Consider the following 22,089-nt stretch of genomic DNA (forward strand, 5'->3'; position numbering starts at 1 on the left):
TTTCCACTATACTCCATATTGGCAGATTATTTCTCAATTGGTCATGCAGTGATTGAACATTGGTAATGGTATCTTAGAAATGGCACCAATAAAGGATTTAATACAGCTATGGTATGGTCCATTGGAACTCCACTGGAAGGGCTAATAGTTGTAAGGGTTTTTTGTGATGCTGCACAAAAAAGCAACATCTATAAGATGATGAACCAGTTGGCCAACACCATCTCTGTGAATGTCAGCGCACTGAACAGTTAGCTTGCTTTTTTTTGCTGATTAGTCACGCTGACTTTGACGTCGCGTAGCAACAGGCCACTAGTTGCCCCAAAACTCTTTGTCACGCCGTCTGGTAGAACAGTTTTTGCGTGGCCAGCGCGAACGATCCTTTCCTCCAGCCTGTTAAAAAGTCCCGAAACCCACATTTTGACTCTGTTTTTCTCTGAGGCGCTTTTGTTGTGTTGCTATGGCAACATACGGCGGTAGACTAATGATTGCGATCCTGCACAACATTTGTATCCCACAAACACGGAGATATGTATATATATTTGAGCGCAGCGAGCGTTGCAGCTGACGTGAAGTTAGTCGTGCCCGGAGTGGCACGATGGTGCCTGAGTTTGTTTAGGAAGTCTTGGATGTGGCCAACGGCATTCCTTCAGGCTGGGTGTCTCTTTTAACTTTTTTGGGGGGGGCCCTTAAACTAACTAACAGCCTGGCTGTGCGTTTTTACTGCCGGCCACATCCTCCCCACTGCCAAGCGCTGGAATTTTAAACGGCAAACTCTGTGGTCGATTCCTTATTCATTTGAAAATTTTCTTAAGGAGCCTGTTTTTAAAGATCGTAAAAACAATATATGTTGGTAAAGACTAGGGTGCTGGGTAGACGGGCCACGTCTGTTCTCCATCATTTCTTTAGAGGTGTCCCATCTGGGACGTTTCACAACAACTCAGTTTCAATGCATCACTCCAGTTTGCTATTGGAATGTGGCACAAATTAAGGGCAACTCATTTACCTACATCAGTCTTGACTAAACTGTATGTGATAAAAGGACTTCAATATATAATTTGTAAGATAGCTTAGCTATCTGTAGATTATCAGACTTTTAATCTGAGGGTCCAGGGTTCCAATCCCACAGGGGAAGAGAAAACGCAGTGGTTAGAGCACTGGGTTATCAATACCTGGGTTTGGCAAGCTGTAAGCAAGATCTTCCCTAGCATGCCCACTGCTCTGGGCATGCGTGCCCACTGTACTGTATGTTACAATGTGAATTTTCTCACTAGTGTGTACAGTATGTGTGTGCTACTGCATGGATGACTCTGACTGTGGTCGATTCCTTATTCATTTAAACATTTTCTTAAGGAGCCTGTTTTTAAAGATCATAAAAATATATATGTTGGTAAAGACTAGGGTGCTGGGTAGACGGGCCACGTCTGTTCTCCATCATTTCTTTCGAGGTGTCCCATCTGGGACGTTTCGCAACAACTCAGCCACGTTGTTTGAACCCGTGTAATTCATTCGTCCTACGCCGGTTCCAATTTTGCAGGTAGGCCTCACCTATATTAGATCCCTGTCCCATAAGGGACCACAAGGGTTTATTACTTCTTTTTTTCCACCTTTATTTGTCACGTATAAAGTGGCGTTTTCTGCAGTAAGAGCTTTTAATATGTGCGAGGCATGCGTGCGCTCCCAGGAGAGTGCGGGTAATCTGATTTATATGCAGGTAGCGGGGTCATTATCATGCGCTAAGTGCCGAAGGCCTCCAGTGGAAACTCTCTGGCTCTGCAGAGTCTATAGATTCAGCATGCAAAATGCATGGACGGTATACACAGCCTACAGGGTGCGGGCAGAAGTGTAGTGTTGCTGTATTTTTTTTTTCTCTCTTTCCTCCTTGTTCTTCTCACTGGCAGTGGCTGCCTGACCCAGTTTTCCATGCTGGAGTTTTCACACTGCCGGCTGAGGGAGTAAGGTGAAAATGTCCTCAGAGAATGGGTCCTTCAGACTTCCTTACCACATGCCCCCCACCCCCCATCCGTCTCACACAGAGGAGGGGTGTCAGTGGGGTGACGGACGCTTTGCCGTTCTTGTTGGGTGATCCCACAGAGCCCGGATGGGCCTTTAGCAATGTCGCTAACACTGCGCCAACAATCTCCATCTTACTTACTCTCTATCTGGTCAATAAACTTATCGTCATTTTCCATGTCTAACTTCCTCATGCTTTAAGATGCACATAATCCGTGGTGGGCAATTAACAAAACAAAACTAAACTAAAAACAGTCTTAGTCATGGTTCTAATGAACATAACCCCCCCCCCCCACCCCCCAAAAAAAACCCCACAATTTTATTAAGGCCTACTCTGTAATTTCTTATTTGGAGTGATATAGTCTTTAAAGCAGCTTAATTTGGGCTTTTAAGAGGTTAACACAGCCATAGTATTGTCATGATATCGAAACTAGAGGGCTAATATTTCAAAAGGGTGATGTGTCTTTATAGCCTCAATTTTTTGAGGTTTCTGGGAATATACAGTTTAGAAAACACTGTTAGGTAAAATTCCTATATAATTACAAAGCTGTAGTTGAATCAGCCCAAATGTTTTCAGTGTTTTATCTAGAATGGCCAAAAAAAGGTTCATGTCAATAACCAGTAGCTAATCACAACATACAAAAGCAGTTGTGCAAACTGTAGGACTGGGTAGCATAATTCACTACTATTGCAGAGATGTTCTAAAATACAATCAAAATTAACATTTAAGCATGTTAAATCACGTGTGCATATCTAATAATTCTCATTTTGATAGTATTGTTAAGATTAATATTACTTATGATTGCCTGATTTGACTATTATTTTGATTTACTGATGATACTGTGGATTGAGACATCTGACACCCACTATCAGCCCTCACTTCAGCTCCTATTTTTCATGTCACCTTGCCATGAGCACTCTGGCCAGTGTTCAGCCTCACTCACAAGATAATACCTCACAACTTCTGTCCAACAAATGTGGACATTCCCAAGCCATCCCTTTAGGTAACACTTCAAATGTGGGTTAAAAAAGTTCTTTCCCCTGACTTATAAATAATATTATGTACCAATGATTATAAAACACTTTAATGGCATAAAATGACTTAAAACATGTAAAACAAATTCTGGACACACCTGTTCTTACTTTTTATGATCATTTTTACATTGTAAATTTAATATTGAAGACATAAAATCTTTACAGAAACACATGCAAAAAGTGTTAAACAAACCAGAATATGTTTTTTATCTTATTTTTTTTCTAAGTAGCACATTTAGCTTTGAGGAAAGATCTTGTTTTTAGTGTTTGTTTTCTCAGTGTCTTCATGAGGGAGGGTCACATGGAATAGTTTCTTAGCATGTTGAAGGAGTTCCTGGAGGTCATGAAGAACATTAGTTGCTGTTTTTCCTTCACGCTGTGAAGATCCAGCTCATCCCAAATCACCTCAAATCACCATCTCAGTTGATCAGTTTTAGTTCAGGGGGTTAATGTGGAGGACAAACACATTTTTACTGTTTACTACATAATTCCATATGTGCCCCTTCAATGTTTTCATCTCTTTAATATGAATCTACAATGTAGAAAATATCTTAAATGTATAAAATCCTCTGCAAGTTTGTTTCTGGAGTGGAAGTTGGAGAATGTGTAGAATGGGATTTGTGTGCATCTGCTTTGTTTAAGCTAGGTGATTAGCCCAGTGATTGTTCTGAGAGGGAGAGAAAGCAGTCGAGCACAACCGAACCCTATTTGCTATTCGCTGCTACTCGCAAAGGGACTTTTTTGATAATTAATGACGCAACATGTTTTTCATTTGGAAACTAATTCAGTAGTGGGAATACAAATTAGGCCAGAAAATTGCCCAGTCGAAGTTAGAAAATGGCATCTCGGAGTTTGCTGGAGATGGTCGATGTGGAATTCAAGCCCAAAGCGCTGGACTTCACTGCTTAGGTTTTATATACTGAAAAAAAATACTTCTATATTTTTTTTTTTCAGTGTGTAGTGGAGTAATGTTCTACGAAGAATTAAATGAAGTAATTTATAGTATAAAAAACGCCTTTTTCCCCAATGCCAAACCTCCAGTGAAAGTGTGAGGCTCCAGTGAGGAAAACAAGCCTCTGTAATTGTGTCCTCCTGTAAGCAGGGTGAGGGGGTCTTCGAGAAAAGAGCTGATTCTCAGTGAGACGTGAGGACACGAGGAACACACAAATCCTGAGCTTATTATCTCAGGCCTGCTCATGTTTGAGGGGTTTGGGGGAAAGCTCTTCCCTGATTGGTCAATTCTGTAGGTTCAGCCTGGGATTTGAGAGAATGTCTCACTGAAGCGAAGCACAGCCATTGATTCAAGGTTCAGCACCTGCCACAGAACGATGCTGATGCTGCCGCTTCACCCACTGAGGTTCTGTCTGCTGTGTTGTTTTATATTCCCTGATTCACGTAGTGGGTGTGGTTAAGTGTCAGAGCACCTGCCATCACACAAAGATCAGTTGACCAGCGAGACATTGAAGGTAAATGCTTTTATCTGAGGCACACCCCCCTGTAAAACGTGTCAAACCTCAAAAGCACAATATAAATTGCAGAAGCGTGGTAAAGCCTCCACAAGCAAAACCGAACGTCAGCAGAATCTGTGAACAGGAGAAAATGAAAGACGGGCAGCGTGCGGGAGAAAATGAACACAAGGAGAAGTAAAGGAAGCGAGAATCTCTTGAAAAATGAAGTTTGAATTGATTCTTATTTCTTACAGTACATTTGCAAGTTGCCGAGTCAGAGGCTACAGTGGGATTTCAAATCAGTTTTTTTTTTTAAGTAAACCTAGGAATGAAAAACAGAAAGTTGGAAATTAGCAGCAAGTAACAAATTGTGACACTAACCATGTTAATACTGTACGTTTTTAAGATTGGTGAATCTGACCTGCTCATTCGGCTTTGGAACAAATTTGTTTAATGTATGCAGCTTGGGTTCACACTGTCACTAAAGCAATAGGGAGACACACCACCAAAAGTAAAAGATTTAAAAATTCATATTAAAATTATACAATATAATTGTTTCTGTCTATCTTCTACATATTATTTCCATGCAAAAATAAGCATTTTCTTTCCAATTTATAATAAGTGTCTTAAAATAACTTGCATATTGAATACGTTGCATATTAACAATCCATATAATAACAGTGTAATAACTACTGGTGAATTACACATTGTTACAGATTTATTACAGTTGTAGATGTTATGTAATTAAATGTTTCAGCATTGTGTAAATTTATATTCCTACAACAGCTTTTGTGTGGTATGTATTTAGGAGTGTGATTGTTTTTGATTACCGTATTTTTTGGCACTATAAGACGCACTTAAAATCCTTTAATTGTCCCAAAAATCAACAGTGCGTCTTATAATTTGGTTTACCTTATGTATTCATTTTACTAGTCAGGTTGTAAGGAGCAGCACTGAGTCTGGAGCAGTATTAGCATTAGCTGCTAACTGCACTGAGCACAAGCTCTTTTGCCGTTCACAGGTGAGTATATCGGACTGTAGCCTATACATTTACTCTGTTAAAACTAGTAGCTAGCTGCTAATTCTAATGCTGTTGCACCAAGCCTTAGTGGAAATCTGGAAACCTAAGCATATTGTAAATAAACAAAAGCATTTTACTCACCCAAATAAACAGTTTTCAGGAGAGAAATCTGTGTAGGTTGACATCCAGTCATTTAAGAGAAAATGTTTTTTTTTTTTTTTTTTTTTAAGAATTACGGCGGCCTTCTGAATTATAAGGGGACCATGGCAACACCATTGTTTCTTATTAGTGTCACTTAATGTACCTTACAATCCAGTCTGCTTTATGTACGAAAATAGACCAGAAAATAGACGTTTATTGATGGTGCGCCTTATAATTCGGTGCGAAAAATACAGTACTATAAATCATGATTTTTTTTTTCATTCAAAAAAATGTATTAAAGTGCTACTGTTTATATGACAATAAACTCTTATATCTTAAAACCATTTAGCTAAAAATATAATTCTGGTTTAGCTTGTCATTTTTCTTGGATGCAAGTAAGCTTAGCTTACTAATTTAATGGCAGAAGGAATTGGGATGAAACTATAGGCATGGGGAAATCTACCATCTGGGCCGGGCAGAGATGAGACAAGCGCAGATAAAGTAAAGAAGCTTTATTAATAAGGGACCATTCAAAAATGTAATCAATGATTTTTGACATTTTATTACTTTGAGTGGCCTTTTGAGTACATTAAGTGGCCTTATTTTTTATTTGAATTAAATAAAAATATCACTGTGTTTACAGATACCCTGCAAAATCATTGTCGACATCTCATTGAAAAATGTATTATGTGTGTGGGGGGATACTATATGAGAGGTGATAGTGCATGCTAAGTGGCAATGTCCTATCAGTGGTCATCTATTACCGTCCTCTTTGGGTAAAACCTTCAGGGAATGGTAGTATTTGTAGTGAACGTGGCTGTTTTCTGTATTCAGGCTAAAATTGAACAAAACAAAAATCAGACAGCAGATCCTGGCTGACCTCATCTCCAGTGGTCCATTGCAGCAAACTGCATCTGGTCACAATACCCCTAGTTTCAGCAAGGCAGCTAACCCTGACCTCCTAAGCTGCAGTGTGCCAATGAGCATTGAGCAGTTAGTGCATGCTAGCAGGTTAATGCTCTTCCATTGCCAATGGCGCGTATAATAAAGCTGTCTCTCTCTCCTTCACTCTCGCGCTCTTCCTCTCTCTCTACCAGCTACCAGACAGCGAGGAAAAGCCACCGTGAGATGTCCCAGAGGGCACAGGGCTGTCTATGGGCGAGAGTGCACCTGACAGATGAAGCATTTTGACAATGACACATTGCTGTGGGACAACAATAAATAAATGACTGGAATTTTAAAGCGTAATACCCCTCCTTCCTTCCATCCCTCCCTCCTTCCTTCCCTCCTTTCTTCCTTATCTCTTTCACCCTCTATCCCTCCATACTTCTCTACCTATATGTGTCAATATCTCTATCTCTTAATGTCTTTAATTTTTATTCAGTCTCTGTGGCGCCTACAGTTTACTAAGATAATTCATACATTCTTCATACATATATTGAAGAATGTAACTATTCTAGACTATACATTTAAGGTGACAGTCTTTAGGGATAATTAGTTCGTTTTCAGGATTTGGGGATTTAGAGACCTCTCTGGTGAGAATGTGTATTTGCATAGAACAGATGGAAGAGTACTTTTAATGCAGGTAAATGTTTGTTAAATAGTTCGTTGTGTAAAATTCTTTTTTTAATTTCAGGTGTATTTCAGGTTGTTTAGGTCCAAAACCTGCGCACTCGAAGAAAAGCACAGTGATTCGGTTTTGATACACCAGCTCACAGACACCTTGTGCTGATCCACATTACCCTACAAATGATCAGGGGAGAGAGCACCATCTACCCCACCCAGTGAGAGCAAGGCCAATCGTGCTCTCTCAGGGCTCCAGCAGCTGATGGCAGGCTGCATGACCAGGATTCGAACCAGCAATCTCCCGATCATAGTGGCAGTGCTTTAGACTGCTGACCCACTCGGTTCCCCAACAATTCTTTCTTTTAAATCTATTTTTTTTTAAAGTGACATGCTGCCAAAATGTAGAGACCAATTAGAAACAACAAACCGACCAATCCACTCTGTTTTAGAATGAATATCTGTATATTAGATTTTGCAGTGTTAGACATGTCAGGACACATGATAATGATGTTACTCCCCTAATTGTATCTCCTCTTCTTATTGTGTGCCAGCCTATGTTTTTTTTGTATTTATTCTGTTTCTACAGGTACACTTCCACAATTTCCCACCAGGAAAAGACTGACCCGGAAATGAGAAACGTTGAGGACTAAGAATTGTTAGAAAGTGCCAGATGATACAGATTCCAAAGCTGTGTAAATATTCAGACTCCTTAACCCTTGTCCCAACAATCAGCAGCTATGGGTTCCTCTAAGCAAATGCCTAGAACAAGAAAAAATAAATAAATATACAACAAATGTACAGACATAAATGTACTGTTGTGCTGCACTGTTCTACTGTGCAGCAACTAGGGTTGGTGGTAAAGAATTACATGTAACAATGTTGTGTAATTAGAATACAAAAAAATCAGTAACTGTAATCTGTTGCAGTTATGGTAAAAACGATAAGAAGTTGGGTTACAGGTGCTAAAATGACTACTAGGTAGATTTCATTGCAGGTTAAAGATAATCAATACTCTTATCAATACTTTGTTTCTAATCAAGTGAACTAGCTTTATGTTTGTGAGATGCCGTTGAGATGCTATGTTTTTTTGGGGGAAAAACATAGCCCAGGAACCCAGACCAGCACAAGATCAGCATAATTAGTTTTGATTATTATGGATGAACATGAAATTTATGCTAGTCTATTTATTGTTTGATCATTCCATAATAAATGGGTGAATGTAAATCCTACAAAATACTTACACTTCACAAATCTCGAATACGTTTTAATATCTGCAAAGTTTCAATTTGGGAGAAACATTTTTTTTTTGTTTCAGCAGTAATTATGTGGATTTTTGTAAGTGTTTTCTTTTATCTTATTTAATTAATCTGCTATAGAACACTTAAAAAATCTCCTAACCCTTGCAGTGACACCCACACAAATGTGACCTTCATAGAATATTCATTAGAAAAAAAAACATATATATATGGTATCAGCATTCCTCAAAGACAAGCCTGATGTATTACGAAAACGAGTCCTTTGGACTGGTAAAGATATAAAACCTCCTAATATCAATAGTTAAGCACTATTAAGTAGTGAAGTAATCATCGTGGGTCACACTCTTCAAAGATTGCCTCTCTCACTTCTGCTCGCAAATACACTCTGTGTTTCTGTATCTCTCTCTCTCTCTCTCTCTCTAAATCACACATTTACTCATTCTCTCTCTCTCTTTCTCTCTTTCTTTATCTGGATCTCTTTCTTTATCTTTGTTGAATGTCTATTTCTTTATCTCTCTCCATCTGTTTAACTCTCCTTGTGAATCTGACAGAATGGAGAGAGAGAGAAAGAGAGAGAGAAAGAGAGAGAGAGAGAGAGAGAGAGAGAGAGAACTGCACCTTGACACCTCTCCGCTCCAAACACCCTCTTAATGACTCTCTCCTGTCGGACTCTCTCTCACGCCAGCCTGAACCTCTGCTCTAATGTACTATTGATTTTGAGGGAGGGGGATTTACATAAGTAAATGTGTAAATGTATGCTTAGCTGACCCTGCGGAATGGAATGCCTCTGATTTTACACTGTGTTGCAAAAAGCAGAACAACCAACCAAGCCAACATTTCCAGCACTAATTATATAGCAGAGCCCGTTCTACCAGAAAATGGAGAGAATTTTAGTAATGCAGGGGATGTTTGGTGATTTGGGGGGGTGATTTGCTGTATCTGAGGACATATATACATAGCATTAATCTCATTTGTACATACAGTAGATATACTGATTAATCTTAGATTCCATTTGTCATAGAATTGTTTTCTTAATTTTGATATACATGGCCATGATATGAATGTAATATATTATGAATATTCACATTCATTTCCTTGTGTGCATTCATTTCTTATATATTCTTCAGTCGGCCACGTCCTTGATACCTAGAAAGGCACATTTAATTGATGAAACTGCATAATAATAAAAATACTCTTTTGTTTCTTTTCATACAGCAGATACCATATCTTGTTTTGTAATTATCGCTAAACAAAAGCAATACATAAAGATTACATGCACTATTTACACCCAGAGGGAAGCAACCGAGGTTAAAACCAGACTGGCATTCATGGAGTGAATCAGAAGGTAGTGTGTCATCTTTAAATTACATTACATTACATTTGGCAGAGGCTTTCACCCAAAGCCACTTACAATAGTGAAGTACAAAAGTAATAGAAGTTTAAGGTAAAAACAACTCTTTAGATAGGGCCTAAAGGAGGTCAAAGGGAAATAATGGGATAGAGGAGTGAAGGAGGGGAAGAAGGAAATGAGGTTAGAAGTAGTTAGTGTGTTAGAGGTGTTAGGAGAGTAAGTGCTCTTTGAAGAGCTCTGTCTTCAGGAGTTTGTTAAAAATAGCGAGAGATTCTCCTGATCTGGTAGTGGAAGGTAGTTTGTTCCACCATTGGGGAACTCTGTATGAGAACAGTCTGGATTGCTTTGTGTGAATGTTTGGCAAAGCGAGGCGACGTTCATTGGAGGAGCGCAGCGGCCGGGAGGTAGCGTAAGCCTTCAGGAGCGAGTGCAGGTAGGAAGGAGCCTGTTCTGTCATCACCTTGTAGGCGATTGTAAGAGCTTTGAATTTGATGCGAGCATCAACTGGTAGCCAATGGAGCTCAATGAGCAGCGGGGTGACTTGTGCCCGCTTTAGTGATGAGTCGGGCTATTATCTTGGTGGGAACAACCAATGAATCTGTGTATGGAAACACAGAATGTCGTCGGAATCAAGATCAATAGTTTGTCCAATGTCCAAAAAGCCTGGTGTCATTGTGTTATTTTGAACGATGCTAGAATGATGCTACCTTTCCTGAATGCACACTTCTATGCACTATTTCAACAGGACAATGTGCGATTGGACACATTATCAACACTTTATCCCTATCACAAAACACTCTACACGAACAGTGTGAATATTCTGCATGGGATGGATTAGGAACCTCTACAACTCCACGTCAAAACATCTGGAATGTCGTGTCACACATGTTTTACTTTCGTATTACACATTACTTCTGTATATGTATAGTAATACATATAACCAAGAGTTGCCTACTATATATAAATTTTAATTCTTAATCATTTCCTTATCCTTGTAACCTTTTGTTTGAATTTTTGCAACCTTGTCTTTGACAATAGGTGTAAAAAACCTTATATGCTATATAAACCACACCTACGCGATGTGTGGGAGGGTGTGAACTGAGATTATGATGCTTGGGGGTACAGTTCAATACAGTTCTCAAGCCAGATCCCCCCACAGTTAGGTGAGTCATGAAGTTGAGGGGGTTGATGGGGTGGAGGCGGGTGCAAGGTCGAAAGACACAAATGTGAGGAACGAATAGGAGGTATATATAGGACAAGGGGGAGGAGCTCAGGAGATTGAGGCATGGTCCATATCCTAAAATTTTGTTAATTCTTAACAACACTAGTATGCCTTATTCAAATATGAAATGTGAACAGCACCAAAGCTGATACAAATTTGTTGTAATTAACTAATTATACATTATTAGTATAATTATCTTGGGGAGGAATGTTGGAATTTCAGATCATCAATAGATTCAAGATTCAAGATTTTTATTGTCACGTCACAGAGTACAGGTGTACATGTGAGTGAAAAACTTGGGTGCAGATTCCCACCAATGTGCAAAGAATAATATTTACAAGAGAGTAATAAAATAATATAAAATATATAAAAATAGGACATACAGATAACTTACAGTATAAACACTATTTACAATACACTTAATTACAATAAACATGATAACTTACACTATAGACAAATATTGCACAGAACAGATATGCACAGATGTAGATATGCGGATAGTGTGGAAGTAGTCAGTATGTGACAGTATAGCTATGAGTAAGTGCAGGTAAGGAATGAGTTGAGTGGGGAGTGCAGGGGGCAGAATGCTGTATAATATGGGAAAGTCTGATAGATGCAGTGTAAAGTAAAGTGCAGGGTGCAGAGTTTGTATGGGTGTCAGTGGGGTGGGTTGGGCAGAACACCGTTCTACTGGCTATTCCACAGCCTGGTTGCTTGGGGGAAGAAGCTGTCTCGGAACCGGCTGGTTCTGGTCTTCACGCTTCTGAGCCTCCTTCCACTCGGCAGCTGTGAGAACAGGGAATGGCTTGGATGGAACGGGTCCTTCATGATCTTTTTGGATTTCCTCAGGCAGCGGTTGGTGTATAAATCCAAAAGGTTTGGGAGCTCAACCCCAGTGATGTACTGCGCTGTGCGCACAACCCTCTGCAGGGATTTCCGCTCCAGAGCAGTACAGTTCCCATACCAGGTGGTGATGCTGCCCGTCAGAATGCTTTCCACAGTGCAGGTGTAGAAAGTCCTGAGGATGCTGGGGTTCAGACCAAACCTCCTCAGCCGTCTGAGGAAGTACAGGCGTTGTTGTGCCTTCTTCACCACCCGTGTGGTGTGTTCTGTCCATGTCAGATCCTCGCTGATGTGAACACCCAGAAACTTGAAGCTGCTGACCCTCTCCACCGCAGTCCCGTTGATGGAGATCGACGAGTATGCTTTCTCCTGCTTCCTGAAGTCCACGATCAGCTCCTTGGTCTTGCTGACGTTTAGAGAGAGGTTATTCTCCTGGCACCAGTTTTCCAGGATGTTAACCTCCTCTCTGTAGGCCGATTCATCGTTGTTTGAGATCAGGCCAACAATTGTTGTGTCGTCAGCAAATTTGATGATGACATTGGAGCTGTGTCTGGCTGTGCAGTCGTGGGTGTACAGGGAGTACAGGAGCGGGCTGAGCACACAGCCCTGGGGCGCTCCGATGTTGAGGGTCAGTGAGGAGGATGTGATGTTGCCCATCCTCACCACCTGCTGTCGGTCTGACAGGAAGTTCAGGATCCAGCTGCACAGTGTGCTGTTCAGACCCAGATCCTGGAGCTTGACGTCGAGCCTCGAGGGAACGATGGTGTTGAATGCTGAACTGTAGTCCACAAACAGCATTCTCACATACGTGTCCTTCTTGTCCAGGTGAGAGAGGGCAGTGTGCAGGGTCAGGGCGATCGCATCGTCAGTGGATCTGTTCTGCCTGTATGCAAACTGCAGTGGGTCCAGGGTGGCAGGCAGTGAGGAACAGATGATATCCCTAACCAGCCTCTCAAAGCATTTGCTTATGATGGAGGTTAGGGCAACAGGTCGCCAGTCATTCAGACAGGTGGTGTGGGCAGTCTTTGGAACTGGCACAATGGTGGCCAGTTTAAAGCAAGCTGGCACAACAGAGAGAGAGAGTGATGTATTATAAATGTCCGTGTAGACTGCTGCCAGTTCTCTATAGCAGGCTTTAAGCACTCTCCCGGGAATGCCATCCGGACCAGCTGACTTGCGTGGATTTATCCACTGAAAAGCTCTGCGCACGTCAGCTTCAGAGACGGAGGGTGGGATGGGATCAGCGGTGGGCGGGGCGCACTCTGGGAGCGCAGCGGTGGGCGGGGCGCACTCTGGGAGTGCAGCGTGATCTGCCTCGAATCGAGTGTAGAAGCGGTTCAGCTCCTCTGGCAGCTCAGCGCTGGTGCTGGTCAGAGTGTGAGAGCTTCTCTTGTAGTCAGTGATAATGTTCAGACCCTGCCACAAGCTCTGGGTGTTGGTTGTGTTGAACTGTGCTTCCACTTTCTCTCTGTACCCACGTTTGGCCGCTTTTATGGTCCTACGGAGAGCGTAGCTGGCTCGTTTGTACTCCTCCGTATTTCCAGATCTGAAAGCGGCGCTGCGTGCGCTGAGAGCGGAGCGGACGTCACCGTTCAGCCAGGGCTTCTGATTGGGGAAGACGCGCACTGATCTGAGGGGCACTACATCATCCACGCACTTGCGAATGAAGGCGGTGACTGTGTCTGCGTACTCGTCGATGCTGCTTGACGAATCACGGAACATCTCCCAGTCCACGTGATCAAAACAGTCCTGAAGCATAGCTTCCGATTGGTCAGACCAGCGGCGTACCTCCTTGGTGGTGGGCGGTTCTCGTTTCAGCCTCTGCCTGTAGGTGGGCAGAAGCAGGATGGAGGAGTGATCTGATTTGCCGAACGGGGGTCGGGGGAGGGCTTTGTAGGCTCCTCGGATGTTAGAGTAGCAGTGATCAAGCATCTGGGTTTTCCGCGTGAAGCATGTAATGTGCTGAAACAGTGCTGGACAAAAAGTTTTAAAGTTTGTCCGGTTAAAGTCCCCTGCAACAATGAGTGCAGCCTCCGGGCGCGCGGTCATCTGCTTGTTGATGGTCTCGTGTAGCTTCCCGAGTGCGAATTCCGAGTCCGCGCGCGGGTGTATGTACACTGCCGCTAAACACAGTCCTGTAATCTCACGAGGTAGCCACACCGGCCGGCAGGAGATGATCAGATATTCCAGCTCCGGCGAGCAGAAAGACTCGATGAAATGTACATTCCTCCGATCACACCAAGCATTGTTGATCAGGAAACATACACCACCTCCCTTACTTTTCCCAGAGAGCTCTTTGGATCTGTCGGCGCGGTGCAGAGAGAACCCCGCGGGTTCTATGGCGTGGTCGGGTATGTCCGCGGATAGCCAGGTCTCTGTGAGGCAGATCACGCTGCAGTCACATATCTCCCGCTGGAAAGCGATCCGTGCGTGGAGCTCGCACAGCTTGTTGTCCAAGGACTGCACATTAGCCAGCAACAAGGTGGGAAGAGGCGGACGGTGAGCGCGGCGTCTCAGCCTGACGAGCACACCGGCTCGCTTGCCTCTTTTCCGGCGTCTGCGTCGCGTGCGTGGCCGGGCGACCCAGGTGAATGGAGCCTCTCCGATGTTAGGGAACAAAGGATCAGCGTTGTGGAACTCAAAGTCCGGTTTGCGGTGAGTGATCGACGATCTGATTCCCAGGAGTGTTTGTCGGTCGTATGTGACGATGCCAGTAACATTCAGTGCAAAAAGAGTAACAAGCAAACACAAAAACAAAGAAAAACTGCTAAAATAAGTGGGAGCTCGCAACACGGCAGCCATGCTCGGCGCCATCTTGATGATGTGTGTTTGGCCATTCCCAAACACAAATCTTCTTTTCAGCCGTTTGTCAGTTGATTTATTTCTATGGTAAAATGTACTGATATGTTGTTGACTCAATGAGGGCAAGGCATTCAGGACATTCAAGATAACAAAGCACGCTCACCCTCCACCATGCTCACCCACCACCATGCTTCACAGTGATCAAGATTGGCGTTGAAGGTGTTGGTGTTGATGTACAGTTTACTTTTCCCGAAAGTTTTGTGATTTTGTGCTAAAAAGTTACACTTTTGTCTACACATGCCCAAAAAACTTTCCATCAGTAGCAATTAAAATATACTTGACAAATAAGTTAGAAATCCTTTTTTATTTTTTTGATGACATGCAATGTGAAGATTTATATGTCAAATATTATTCTGTTTTGTTCTTAAAGTTGATTTAGGTGGCGCCAATGCAATTAACCAGGGTGCACAGTTATTAAAATTCCAATTAGTACAAATATTCCCTATAGAACAATACAAAAAATGAAGAGGACTCACCAAGATCACCCTGTTTGACAAGAAAAACTAAATTAAACTACTTTAAAAGAGGCAAAACAGTTCAGAATGTTTGGGGTGGCTAGTGTGACTCACATCATGTGCGTCAAGTGGAGTATAAGAAATGTAGTTTAAGGATTCAATATAGGCAGAAAGAGAAGTAAAAAAAAAAACTTACAAAATTTACAATCTTCAAAGTTGTAGATCACTATTTGATGCAGCAACAGGTACAGAAATTACCTAAGTTGAACAGAACATCCTTAACTTTATTTATGTGATCATAGTTGGCCAAACTTCCTTCTGGAGGTTGTGATTTTTACAGGTGCTTCACTCAGTGTTTTCTGGATTTTTCACATGAGCCTCAAAACAGCTGAAGAAAAAAACAGCATCAGTTTGAAACTAATCAGACTGGAATTTGTTGGGTGTTAGTGTTGGTAGCTGAGGTGTAGCCTACAGCAGAGCAATGCAGAGCTCGTTACACCCCCACCTCCCCCACCAACCTCAGCTTGCATCCTTGTGCTGTCTGCCACTGCTGCACAAAGCCCCTCATTCCCCCCTCGGCACCAGCGTCTGGCCCGGCTAAAAAATGCATGGAATATTTAAGAGCCATTGGCATTCCCCACGCTTCCAGCCCATGACCAGCCAGCCTGAGCCACGGAGTATCCTGCATCATTCTGCTAAACAACAACAAAATCATCCCCTGTCATTCTGCTAAAAACAACATGGTGTGCTGGGGCACTCACGCAGAGACTTAGCTGCTGTGTTCAACACAGAGACACTGCTCTGATCAATAGGCTTAAAGAAAACTCTGTAGGTGTGTGTGTGTCTGTGCACTAAAGTCAAGAAAAAGAGTCTACAAGTTACAGCACTATGGATGATCCCAATTTAGAACTCTAGTAACTGTAATTTGCAGATATTCACTTTGTAATTTTTTGTTCATTCCTTTTCTGCACTCTTGCACTGTAAACTGTAGATGGTCCCCTACAGAATCTGAGTGCTAATGCTATTAATGCTATGTAATTTGATGACAGTCCCTGTTTAAACTTCAGCCCTTTAACTTGTAGATGATCCCTGTCAGATATTTAGTGATGTATAATATAGATGATCCCTTTCAGAATTCTTAAAATGTAATTTGTACGATCCCTAGTCTACAAATTATAGCACCTCAGATATCTAGTGCTATAATATAACTCTGGGACTGTAATTTATAGATAGTCCCTTACTAAACTCTAGTTATATAATTAAAAAATTATCCCTTTCTGAACTCTGATACTGTAATTTATAGATAGTCCCTTACTAAACTCTAGTTATATAATTAAAATATTATCCCTTTCTGAACTCTGGTACTGTAATTTATAGACAGTCCCTTTTTGAACTCTGGTACTGTAATTTATAGACGGCCCCTTTTTGAACTCTAGTTATGTAATGTATACAGTTGCATGAAAAAGTATGTGAACCCTTTGGGATTACTTGGATTTCTGCATAAATTGGTAATTAAATGTGTTCTGATCTTCATCTAAGTCACAACAATAGACAAACACAGTCTGCTTAAACTAATATCACATAAAAATATATATGTTTGCATGGTTTTATTGAACACAACATGTTAACATTCACAGTGCAAGGTGGAAAAAACGTATGTGAACCCCTAGGCTAATGACTTTTCTAAGAGCTAATTGGAGCCAGGATGTGATGAGATTCAATGTGTTGGTTAAAGCTGCCCTGCCCTATAAAACACAAACCAGTTTTAAGTTTGCTGTTCTTAAGAAGCATTGCTTGATGTGAATCATGCCTCACACAAAAGAGCTCTCAGAAGACCTACGTTTAAGAATTGTTGACTTGCATGAAGCTGTAAAGGGTTACAAAAGTATCTCTAAAAGTGTTGATGTTCATGTGTCCACAGTAAGACAGACGGTCTACAAATAGAGAAAGCACCGTTGCTTCTCTACCTAGGCGTGGTCGTCCTGTAAACGTTACTGCAAGAGCACAGCGCAGAATGATCAATGAGGCGAGGAAGACTCACATAAATCTCTGGCAGATGCTAACATTTTTTTTTGACAAATCTACAATAAGGAAAACATTAAACAAGAATGGAGTTCATGGGAGGACACCACACAGGAAGCTACTGCTGTCAAAAAAAAAAAAAAAAAAACATTGCTGCATGTTTGAAGTTTGCAAAAGAGAACCTGGATGTTCCACAACACTACTGAAAAAAATATAGTGTGGACAGATGAAACCAATGTGTGGAGAAAAAAAGGTACAGCACACCATCATCAAAACCTCATCCCAACTGTGAAACATGGTGGAGGGGGCACATTTCTGAACTGAAACAGTTTAGTGAAGAGGAATGGTCCAAAATTCCTCCTGACTGTTATGCAGGTCTGATCTGAAACTACAGGAAACGTTTGGTTGAGGTTTTTGCTGCCAAATGAGGATCAACCAGTTATTAAATCCAAAGGTTCCCCCCCCCCCCCCCCCACACTGTGAATGTTAACATGTTGTGTTCAATAAAACTGTGCAAACATATAATTTTGTGTGGTAGTGCAGACTGTGTTTGTCTATTGTTGTGACTTAGATGAAGAGCAGAACGCATTTAATGATTAATTTATTCAGAAATCCAAAAAATATTTTTTAGAACTCTGGTACTGTAGTTTGTTGGTGGCTTCTTTCAGTACTGTAGTGCTGTGAGTTGTGAGTTTGGTGCTGTTTTAAATATTTGTAGATATAGTTAACAATGTTATTTGTAGATTTTAGAAAACCATTTTATTTTTAATGTAATTTGTAGAGGATATTAATCATCTATAAATTATAGTTCAATAATTCTTAAAGGTTCTAGCATAAGTGGCATAATTACAAATTTCCGTTTGGAGTTCTTAACGGGCCATCTACAAATTATACACCTCGAGTTCTGAAATGATCATCTAAACATTACAGCACTAGAGCTCTGAAAGGAATCATCAACAAATTACATCACTAGAGTTCTGAAAGGAAGAGTTCTGAAAGGAAGTGTGTGTCTACAATTATTGCACTAGACTTGTCAAAAAGGCAGGTTACAAATTAAGATGCTTCTTTCACACTGTTTCTCAACTCCCACCACTTCATGTTTAGGTTGAAAGATCTCTATTTGCCCAGTATGTCCATAAGTCAACTTAGATTTGGCCATTTAACAAAACACGAAAAAAAAAAAAACACTGCAATGTCTGTTTATGTCTTAATCTATAGTTGTACATAAATCACTTAAACTGCAGACAGGTGGGGAGTTGTGGGCCTATTCTTCACAATTTATTTATTTTTTGGCATGGATCTTTGTGAACTGAGTGACTATGTTCTATTTGTCATGTGTCACTTTTCACAAGATTATAATTATAAGAAGGTGGAAAGGTAAATTGAACAAGAAAGTGGAGACAGAGCTGTTTGTAATGAGTTTTACCCTCACTTTGATTATGTAAAACACTCTGTTCTGACATAAACACTGTTCTACACCTACATTATCTTCTAAAATAGTAATGCACAGATTTAGTAGCATGCAGAAATAATGCAACATGAGCCTAGAATCGTTCTGTTTTACTGCATAATACTGCATCATACTGTGTCATAAGACCCAGAGCAATCTCTCTTCTCCCCAACAGTGAGGATTATTAGTCATAGTTGCATTCAGTGTGTGTACTGGCCCCTCTTCAGTCCACTCCAGCCTCTCCACTAAAACTTCAGAGGAATTCCTCCAAACTCAAGTGGCACCATCAGCAGCGACTGTAGAGGGAAAGAAAGAAAGAAGGAAAAATATAAAAAAAAGGTCCGTTCTCGGAATGTTTGCCAGAGCCTCCGTCCTCTCCTCTCTGCAGAAAAGCGGGATTACGTCTCCGCCGAGGCCATTAAATCTCTAAACCCCAATTATATCGCCAGCCAGTGATTTATGGGTTTATTTTTAATGACACATTAAAATGCAATTAGCATCCGTATCCAGAACAAACTGTGTGTATCCAATGAAAATCCCCCACTATAAATGACAAACCCTTTTTCCCACTGCATGAATGAGTGCTCGGTTGGCGACGATGGAGAGCGGAGCGGGGTGGCGTTTCACCCGTGGGCCAAGCAAACGGCCCTTAATGCTGAGTCCATTAAACTGGAATGTGTTATAGAGCGTCTGTGCAGGTTCTACTGTGAGGATCCAAGGCTGTGCAACTTGGGTGATCCTTGGTAGTATTTTTAAGCTCTTCTGGTGGTCCTGTAGTGTAGTCATCCCTTTAATGCTGACTGATTATTTGTTATTTGGATGTGAAGGTTGTTTTCCATTTTGGATTTTTTAGCTTTTAGTTGATTTCCAGTCCTGAAAACCAATATTCACCAATATTCTAAATTTCGTTTATTTAATTTTTACATTCATTTTTACATTTACTTTATAATTTTGCTTTGCTATCATCATGAACACTGGACAACCTGCAGATTTACAGAAGTACACTATATATTAAAAACACCTCCTCATTGATTTTTTTTTAAATCCTTTAAAAAGTTTATCCTGATTTTGTTCAAGTAACTGTCTCTACTTTGCGTTAATTACATTTCACATGCTTATTTTGTACATGTTTTTGTACATAGTCAGTAAAGAGAGATAATCTCAACCTCAAAAGAGAGATAAAATCAATCAACCTTTATTTTCACTCGGGAAAAACATTGAGGGTGACCCTCATTTACACTGTTGCCGAGCATTTATAACATCAAAGGGATTGAAGACATTAAATAATAATTTAGAAATAATAATAAACAAAATAGTAAAAAAAAATCTAAAAAAAATAAAAGAAGTACTAATTTTAAATCAACATTTAATAGAAAATATAGGTAAAACAGAAAATTGTAAAATACCATAAAAAAACAAATTTGACATGTAAAAAAGTAAAAAAACGTATAAAATATAAAATAAGTACATAGATAATAGTAAAAGTAAAGTAAAATGTTAAAAATTATAAGTGATTAAATTAATAATAGAACTAAGAACAAGAATGAAAATATAAAATATTAAAAAAAAAAAAAAAAACAGTTAAAAGAGGAGTTGGAGCAGTAAAGGGCTGCAAACACTCATCATCATTCTCAAGCGAAGTGTGGGGGAATTTTTTTTAGAAGTTAAATTGGAAAGTGAGGTGCCTCAGGTATGTTCCTTCTGTTGATTTTTTTTTTTTCTTTTTTCATTACATTACATATGGAACACCATTATTCCAAAAATACATTTCCACTGCTCCACAGTGCAATGAGAGAGAAGAGAAGAGAGCATCACGTATATGTTAATATGTCAAATGTATTGTCACTGTACACAAAACCTGGTATCTCTATTTTTGCCTTTTTCTACTTTTTGATATAATATGAATCTGAAAGTTGATGTTTGAAATCAGGATTGATGAACTGATAGAAATGCTTTAGTGTGATTTCCATTGAAAGGTAAGCTTTGTTTTCTGTTTCGGAGGTCTTTGCATGACATAAACATTAAGTGTGTTAGAGTTTGGATGAAGGGGATTGGTGTGGTCCTGCTCTTGTAATAATTTGTTTCATGAGTTTTTGTAGACGTCTGAGTACTTGGCAGTTGAGGCACGGACCATGAACATAGTTCGCTATGCTTCTGGATTCTTGTCGAGCCAGTATCAGATGGTAGTGGTTGCTGTGTTCTGCTCAAGCAACTTATAATGTGATTTATTGTGTGTGATTGTGCTTAGGTAAGTGTGTTGTTGCCATAGTTAAAGGAAGTGAGCTTAGATTAAGGAGGGATTCTGTTTGTTCATAGGTTATTTTTTGGTAGGTCTGTTACTTGGCAGTTGAGGCAATGGACCATGAACATAGTGTTAGGCTGTGCTTCTGGATTCTTGTCGAGCCAGTATCAGATTGTGGTGGTTTTGCTATTGTTGTTAGTTGAGTGAGTAGTAGATCCTGGCTGAGCCCTATGCATAACCCCAGCTGTTAGGTGCAGGATTTGTCAATTTCCTGTATTATATTACTTACAGTAATCTTCAAATTACCAACATGATCTCTAATTATGTAAGCAAGTGCATGCTATTAAGTTTCTAAGTACAGTAGGTAGCTTGCAAATAAGACGTTACACATTTTAAATCTCTGCTTTAAGAAAAGTGGATGAATTAGTTTTGCGCGGTTGCTGACAGCGACCTACAGATGGCAAATAAAAGCCTGTCTCTCCACAGAATGATAGTCATCTTTACACGCGGCAAAATACAGAAATAGCAGCAAGATCAGCAGATAGCGTTCTGAGATGCCCGGCTGCATGCTAATTGCTGCCTAGCAAGTGTTAAAGAATATTACCTGCCTCTATTTTGAAGAATCTTCCATTGATTTTGCAATACAGGAGCGCTGTTCACATACAAGGAGTCGCTAACAACTGCCGCTAATATGCCTGAAGTAGTTCGTCACGATAAATAAAATACATTTCAATCTCAAACAGAGTACGCTCCGACCTTCCTGCCGAAGCGTCTTTTCCTCGACTCCCCTGGCGATACCCGCCAACTCCCTTGACTGGCTCTGTTGCATATTTTATTGAGCGGATGCTTTCGCTCAACAGGTGGCGCGTGCATCGACGTGGGACTCTCTCTTGCACTCGCGCTCCCACTCACGCCCTGCTGCGGCCTATCCTTGCACATGGCTCTGTGTAGCTGTACCCCCGGTCACCCTCCGCTAAACATCTGCAGTGCCAGGGACCATAGCATGCTAAGTGGCCCGACTGATCAGGTATGCTCCCACTCCGATCGTAGCCCCAGCTTTTTAATTACCCATATGGCCTGAGTAGACACAGCACAGCACCTCTGTTTATACCACAACATAAAGAGGGCCATATGGATTGGGATTAGGAAGTAACACGTGAGACAC

General features: G+C 40.8%; 1 protein-coding gene across 1 annotated transcript in view; it reads left to right on the plus strand.

Annotated features, from left to right (window-relative positions):
- LOC125780629 (uncharacterized) overlaps positions 1–7,871 on the plus strand; it is a 30,232-nt gene extending 22,361 nt beyond the window's left edge. The window contains exon 4 of the mRNA XM_049463245.1: positions 7,808–7,871. Within this exon, the coding sequence (XP_049319202.1) occupies positions 7,808–7,871 (64 nt within the window). The remainder of the gene's footprint in view (positions 1–7,807) is intronic.
- Positions 7,872–22,089: the final 14,218 nt, after the last annotated feature.

This window comes from Astyanax mexicanus, chromosome 1, assembly GCF_023375975.1.
Source record: "Astyanax mexicanus isolate ESR-SI-001 chromosome 1, AstMex3_surface, whole genome shotgun sequence".
Taxonomy (NCBI): Eukaryota; Metazoa; Chordata; class Actinopteri; order Characiformes; family Acestrorhamphidae; genus Astyanax; species Astyanax mexicanus.